The sequence below is a fragment of the Maylandia zebra genome, linkage group LG3, assembly GCF_041146795.1.
Source record: "Maylandia zebra isolate NMK-2024a linkage group LG3, Mzebra_GT3a, whole genome shotgun sequence".
NCBI lineage: Eukaryota > Metazoa > Chordata > Actinopteri > Cichliformes > Cichlidae > Maylandia > Maylandia zebra.
The window spans coordinates 33,685,438-33,692,795 of NC_135169.1; the positions used below are offsets into that span (position 1 = coordinate 33,685,438).

At 37.6% G+C, this 7,358-nt stretch overlaps 1 protein-coding gene and 1 non-coding gene across 2 annotated transcripts; both read left to right on the top strand.

The window, feature by feature from the left end:
- The first annotated feature begins 240 nt into the window (after positions 1 to 240).
- On the top strand, positions 241 to 1,734 carry LOC143416727 (low affinity immunoglobulin gamma Fc region receptor II-like). The gene is made up of 3 exons (XM_076882216.1): positions 241 to 525; positions 1,315 to 1,556; positions 1,724 to 1,734. The coding sequence occupies exons 1-3, from the start codon at positions 257 to 259 to the stop codon at positions 1,732 to 1,734; spliced, it is 522 nt and encodes a 173-aa protein (XP_076738331.1). The 5' UTR covers positions 241 to 256.
- A 1,029-nt stretch (positions 1,735 to 2,763) lies between these two features.
- On the top strand, positions 2,764 to 7,097 carry LOC106676594 (uncharacterized). Its single transcript, XR_013096862.1, has 7 exons — positions 2,764 to 3,044; positions 3,124 to 3,215; positions 4,072 to 4,122; positions 4,241 to 4,303; positions 4,436 to 4,495; positions 5,374 to 5,436; positions 5,537 to 7,097. It is a non-coding gene; the product is annotated as an uncharacterized LOC106676594 (transcript).
- The last annotated feature ends 261 nt before the right edge of the window (positions 7,098 to 7,358 follow it).

Consider the following 7,358-nt stretch of genomic DNA (forward strand, 5'->3'; position numbering starts at 1 on the left):
CACGCTGTGGACAAACTGTAGGAAAGCAGGTTTACAGAAACTTCTAATGTAGCTTCTAATGATGCTGTGAGATTATTACTGAGAGACCCAGATGGTTCAGTGAAATCTTTCCAGCTGCAGGAGTCACAACATTTAAATCTGTATTAACAAATCTCATTCATAGATTTATTTGCAGTTATGGTGGGTTTAGCAAGAACTATTTTTTTCACTGTGATCTTTTGAATCCTAACATCTGTGAGCTTTGTCTCTTCACTGCATGTTGTTTCCAGATGTTCATTCAGCAGCGTCTCTCACAGTGAGTCCTGACAGAGTGCAACACTTCACCTCTGACTCTGTCTCACTGACCTGTGAGGGAAACTTCACTGAGTGGAGAGTGAGGAAGTTCTCTGAGGACGGCCGACTCTCTGACTGTAGGAGAATGACTGGATCCACATGTGACATCAACACATCAAAGTCACATACTGGAGTGTACTGGTGTGAGTCTGGATCAGGAGAGTTCAGCAGTGCAGTCAACATCACTGTACAGAGTATGTTATTATACATTTACTTCTTGGATCTGAATGATTTAGACGTCACATGAACATTGTCCCAGCTGTGCTCTATGTGAAGTAATTCTATGTGGCAAAACAAACAACAATGATCAATGATCATTTTCAGACAGGCACCAAAGCATCAAAATATTCTTGATTGTTGGTCTCATTTCACTCGATCTTTTTATAATCAAGTTTGTCAAAATTTGCAGACAATATTTTATATATTCTCCCTTTCAGAATAAAGGAATAGGGAAACACGTCGTGTAAAATAAAACAAACATACAAACATTTACAATTTCAACTTTAACCATTAAATAATTTCATAGTTTGACTCCTGGAGGGAGGATGAAGGGAGCATCCCAACTATATTTCCAGTCCTCTTAATCAAATTTTGAATTTGGGATCTGAGTTTGACAGAAAGTTTGCCAAAACATGTAGTGATACCATAATAGATAACAGAGTCAACAATCTCCATATAGAATAGTAACATGATGCATTTATTTACTCCATGGACCCTCGGCCTTCTAACAAAAATGCAAGTGCTGCCAACACGAAGTGTTGATGGTCCACATGATGAACCCACTGTAACTGAACATCTAAGCACTGAAATGTTGTCACTTGTTCAAACGTCTCTCCAGTCATTAAAACCAGGCTCTCAGAAAATCTCTCTGAAGCCAGGTCTGCATGTAGATCATGAGACACGACTCACAGCTTTTTCTAAAAGTTTTGCACCAGCTGATGTGACTGAAACAATTGTGTGTGATTGTTTCACAGATGATGGTAATGGTCCTATCCTGGTGAATCCTGTTCATCCTGTGACTGAGGGAGCTTCTGTTAATCTGAGCTGCAGTTTGAGAACACAAAAAATACTTTCCAATGTGTTTTTCTATCACAATGACAAACTTATTGAAAATGATACCCGAGGGGAGCTGAAGATCTCTGCAGTGTCAAAGTCTGATGAAGGTTTCTACAAGTGTCAGTACTCAGGAAGAGAGTCAGCACAGAGCTGGATGTCAGTTAAAGGTGAGCAGGATCAACACGTGATGGATTTTAATGGATTTCATGCTTGAGAAGGAACATTAGATTGTCGGTTTAATGCTTGAAGTCACCTGGATCTATTTTGTCAGAACTTTTATAAAATTATTATGTAATATCTCTATATTGTCAGGTTTAATATCGTTGTGATTCAGGACTCAAGTGAAAACAGCAGAGGATGTAATAAGTGAAGGTTTTTTTACTCGAACAAAGGATAAATAAGTTAAAACAACAGATTGTGAGCTTTGACTCAGTCAACAAGAACAAAACATAAATGAACCTAAACTTAATGAGCGAGTCCTACAAAAACATCTTAACTGAGGTGAGAGAGACAGGCCAGAGGAGCGGACATAACAGTGTGAGGGCGGCAGATCTGTGGGAGAGGAGAGAGCAGTTAGGGCAGGAAATCTGAGAGAATGTGACAAGACAGAGAGTGTTCATAAAGTGGCTGCAACAATGCCTTACTTGGAGTCCAGACTAGCTGGGTTTAGTGGATGAAGGCAGAGGTCTGTGGAAACTGCTGAACGATGGGCAGGCAGGCAAATGAGGAAGAGGCTCCGAGGGGGGCAGCGGTGGTGGTGAATACAGGGGTAATGATCCAAGGTGGCAGGCGTCTGACTGGAGGTGAATGATGGCATGAAAACGAATCTTGAAGCAGGAAGAAACTGAAACAAGGGGAAAATCTGTTAGCATACAAATCTTATTTTCCTAGAAAGGATCCCAGCAGACCTGCCTGGTTACCTCACTGACGAGCTGCAGTCATGTTAACTATCCATTAACATTTGGCTTACAGCCACCGAGGTCTTCAAGGTCAACTTAATGACTAAAAAAAAATCCTTATAACATAGAAACTATGATTCTTACAAAGGTGTTGTGTCTTGTCAACATATAGAAAATACTGTATAAAGATTTAAGATATCATGTTACGTTTGACCTCTGACCTCACTTTTACATTTCACATGTGCCCTTGTTGTCATGTTGAAAAAATCTGCCTTTGGACTTATTTTTACTGAACTACAAACTTCTCACAGTACAAATAAAACAAAATAAATACACAGAAAATACAATATTGTTTCCTTAAAAGTAAATGCTGTCAACAGAGTGAGCTGCCTTAGCAGAGATTTGTGCTCTCAGAGTGTTTGTTTTATTTATTAATAATTAATTATTGTTTGTTGTCACAGTAACTGTGTCAGGAGCTGACAGCTCTTCATCTCCTGTGTGGTTGATGGTTGGACTGGTTTGTGGAGTCTCTCTCATTATTATTCTCCTGCTCTTGTTGTATCGCTGCAGACAGTCCAAGTGTAAGAGCCTCTTCTTTTCATGCTGTATTAGAGAGTTTATTTACTACATACACTTTAATTATTCACACATATACATGTATTCTGATCTCATGACACAAAATATCAGTGGAACAATTTATACATGACAAACATGTGTAATAACATTTGTCTCTTTCACAGGTTCCTGCTTCACCAGGTTGGTAAAATACTTTTTATTATTATTTTAAACAAACATCAGTTACTTTTAAGTTTATTGTGTGCATTTCCTGTTTTAGGTCGATCCAGTCTGAGAGTCACAGTCCGGGCTCCTCCACAAATCATGGAGTCAACCTGAATGAAACTCATGAGTACGACTCTCTTCAACATGGTCAGTATTTAAACCATTTAAATAATATTATCATTATTAATATTGACTTTTCATTCAGTCTTCATTAACAGAAACAGTTTCAAACAGGTTCAGTTTGTGTTCAGCAGTTTTTCAAAGGATCTTTATCAAAATCCAGTTAGACAAAAATCCAAACAGCCAAATGCCACATGAACATAAAATCAGAAACAAACAGGAGTTTACAACCTGAATGTATCTTTACTGAAAGAATCCACAGAGATGTTGTTTCCAACACGTTCTCACTCTCTAAGCGTAATATTTCATGCTAGGTGACAAATCATCAACATTTTACGCTTTTGGGTACCCAACACGTTCCTAAATGACAACATTGGAAAAATAAGAAAACATGAGAACCGTTTGGACGCACTCTACACATGTTTGTTCATTTTCTTAAAATTGCTTTGGAAAACACTATTTCACTTTATTAAAGTGCTGGTTAACGTTAGGGATAAGGTTAGGTTTAGGGCTGGAATACATGGCTGGAACGTCTATTACCGCGGGACCGTCATTGCACAGGAATTCATCCATAACCCGGCGCCTACCATAAGAACGTGGATATGGCAAGCCATCGCGATATTTGGCCAGGGTGGCTTGCCATACAAGGAAGGTCACCTTTCACAATCCTCAGGAACGCTGCGTGACAAAACATTGGTATGCTACGCCCCGGGAGTGAGAACAGCTGTTGTTTAATATCATAACAACACAAACAATAACAACATTATGGGTTAATGGTTTGAAAATATCTCATAGTTCTGGTTTTGACTTAAAGAGGAATATTTAATCTCTTTTAGGTTTTTATTAAAATGATTAATGTGACCCTGGCTCGTCTTTTAATTAGGAACCAATAACCTCTCTGAATATGTTATGCACGTGGAAGACAACAGAAATGGTGCAGTATATGTGCAGAAAAGCACAGAGCAGTCAGAGATGAAACTTGCTTTTGATTTAATGAAACTAATTCCATATGACATGTTTACATTCCTGTAACTAAAATATGAACATTTCAGGATCAGATCAACATCAAGATGTCACATACTCTCTTATTGACCTTAAAAACCTTCAAAAGAAGAGTAAGTAAATAAAACACATGCAGTTTAAAAACAATAAATGTAAATGTAATGTAAAAATACAATAAATAAAAAATGTTAAAAAATTAACAGTTAATTTTTTTCACATGTTGAATAATCTGATCATCTTCACAGGGAAGCATCATGAACCAGAGCAGAGTGCTGTTTACTCTGAGGTGAAGACGGGAGCTGCAGGTACAGTCACAACAGTCTCATTCAGTGTTTGTACTGAAATGTGTCATTTCATTATGTTGCAGCTAATTATAGGTCAACATGGAGTTTAGTTATTCACTTATCAAGCTTACCTACTACACACTACCACTATACATCAGCAGAGTTAATCTGCAGTCATTTAGGTTTATGGTGGGTTAGTCATTAAGTCAGGTGTATTTGTTTAGCATGATACTGTGTTGTTGTGTTGTCATCATTCAAAGCACTCAAACACAGGGTGGGTGATGCAGAGTATAAATGAGTATATGAGTTCATTTTGTAGTTTGCTGCAGATGAGTAACATCAGCAACATTGGAAGAAAGAACTGTGGAGTTCACGGTCAAAAGTTTCAGTTGCTCAATCGCTGTGGACTTATGAACTGAAATTATCTTTTTTTTTATGTCAACACTATATCTGAAATCAGTGATAGCACTGAGTAGATTAGTTACATTAGGATAACAGTCAGGTGATTGAATTACATGATTATTATTGATTAAGATTTTTGTTTTGCTAATTTCCTTAAATAAAATATCCTTTGTTCAAAAGTCTAAATTGTTAACTTTTTGTGTAACAGTAAAGGAAACTTTGTGAAGTATTACATCTCATCATTGGCTCTTACATGCTGCTCTTAGCACTTAAAGTAGTCTGTTCTGTACTTGGCAGCTAAAGTAATAATCTAGTGAAACTACAAAGAGCGAGAATCATTAAGGGGAGCGTAGCATTAATGCTGTTAATGGCTGCAGCTGACAAATCTGCAGTTTAAATCCACCTCTACGTCCAACAGCTCTGTGTCATATATCTGCTGATCAAATGTATCCTGAGCTCTGACTTCTCTGGTCTTAAAATCTTCTTTCCACTCACAGGAAAATCAAGTCCTGCAGCTGATGCAGCAGTTTATTCTGAAGTCACGTTAGGAAGCTTTCCTGGTAATTATGCTGCCATGCAGGATGAGTTATTCTTCAAGTTATTAAATGGCGAACATCCTGAAACTTGGACATTTGTGTTCTTTGTGTGTTTGTCTTACAGGTCAGTGAGGAGAGCTGCAGCAGCAAAAAGGAGCATTTTATGAATCCACTGTTGCTCCTCTGCTGCTCAAATATCAGACGCGCTCACTTTTTAGTGTTTATGAAGATGATATTGAATAATAATATGATATAGACTTGTTACTTTCGCTTAGCATAACACACACAAGGGTGTGTCCTGTTTCAGATCCAGGCTCTTTATATTCAGCTGATTTTTTTTTTTTATATTCATTGTTGAACTTTTGTATAAAACTTTGAATGTATCCTGTTCCAACAGCAGTGAGAAAAAAGTTTGAAGCCTGTGATTTTTGTAGCTGATAGCAACGACTTAAAGTCAGCAGAGTTTCTTAGGAAGTGCTGGTGTGGACACCAACAAATACTTTTACTATTTGAGTTTAAAAATCTACATCATGTAAAAAGGAATTATCAACCCATGTTCTTCCACTTATTAATTCAGAATCACAGGAGCCTCTCCCAGCTGTAACACACTGGGACAGTTCACCATTGTGTCACATGACTAACTCACAGAGACACACAAACATTCAGGCTCACAGTCACACCTACAACCACTCTAGAATCACAAGTTAACCGAACATGCAGGTCTCTGGACTGTGGGATGGAGCTGGAGTACCTGGAGAGGGGCCATGCAGACACGTGGAAAACCCATTCAATTATTATATTCTGCAGTTTTCCTTTTACTGTTTGCATGAAATTTTATTAAAGCAATTTAACAGGAGTAAAACAAAAGCAGATTCAAAAATAATCATCACAAAATAATCATCAAATCACATCAGTTATATATATCCAACATAATAGTCCAATTCCTTCTGAAAATTATAATCCACATAGTACAGATGAGCAGAGAGCGGCAAATAACACAGATCCAATTTGTAAGTCCACAGTTCTCTTGCCAACTTTTATCACATATTCAGCCATGATTTTAGTAAAGTAGCTGCTGAAGTCTCCTATAACCTGTTTCACTTCACCCAAGATCCTGTTCCAGTGGAGTTCTGTTGCACAAGGTGCTTTTGATAAGATGATGCAGCTCTTTGCAAGATAATGATATATTTAAAAATACAAAAAAAACCAAACAAAAAAACAACATAAGAGTTTTTAAAGAAGAAAATGGTGAAAATTATGACCTGGCGAAATATGTCCCCTTGAAGAAACAGAACAACTTTGCACATCTATAGATAAAGATAACAACACAACACAAGAAACAAGCTTTTGTTTTTGAAAAGGACAGGAAATATAAACATCCAGTCAAAACCACAGGAGCTGTTTGAGGTTGGTGTAAGAAGGAAGGACACAGACAGGCCAATCAGAACATGCGTTGTAAAAAGGGATTTTTATATCTATATTAAACAGTGCTTCTCTTTCTTCTGCATTTCGTATTCCTGTGAAGTAAAGTTATTTGATTGTGGTAGAATGTCAAGGGCATGCTACATGGATGTAAACATGGCATCAAACTGAGATAACCGACCCAAATAAACCGTCATGTATGTTGTAGAGAGGACGACCAAAAACACAGAAGGAAGACTGGCACAAAACTAAGGAGAGGCAGCGACTAAATATACACAGAAGGATGATTAGAGGAGTGGAGACAGCTCAAGAAAATGAGACAGGGCTGAAGCCAATCGCCAATTGATGAGGCAAAGGAGGTAACATTTAAGGCAACAAAATAAAATAAAGCAGGAAATGTGAAAACTAAACAGGGAAAATGCAGACACATGGAGGACCTACATACGAATGAGTTGATGCAATAGGATAAAAGACTGAGGGTAGAATTAAAGTCCAAACATAACAGAGTTATACAGTTTTCTTCA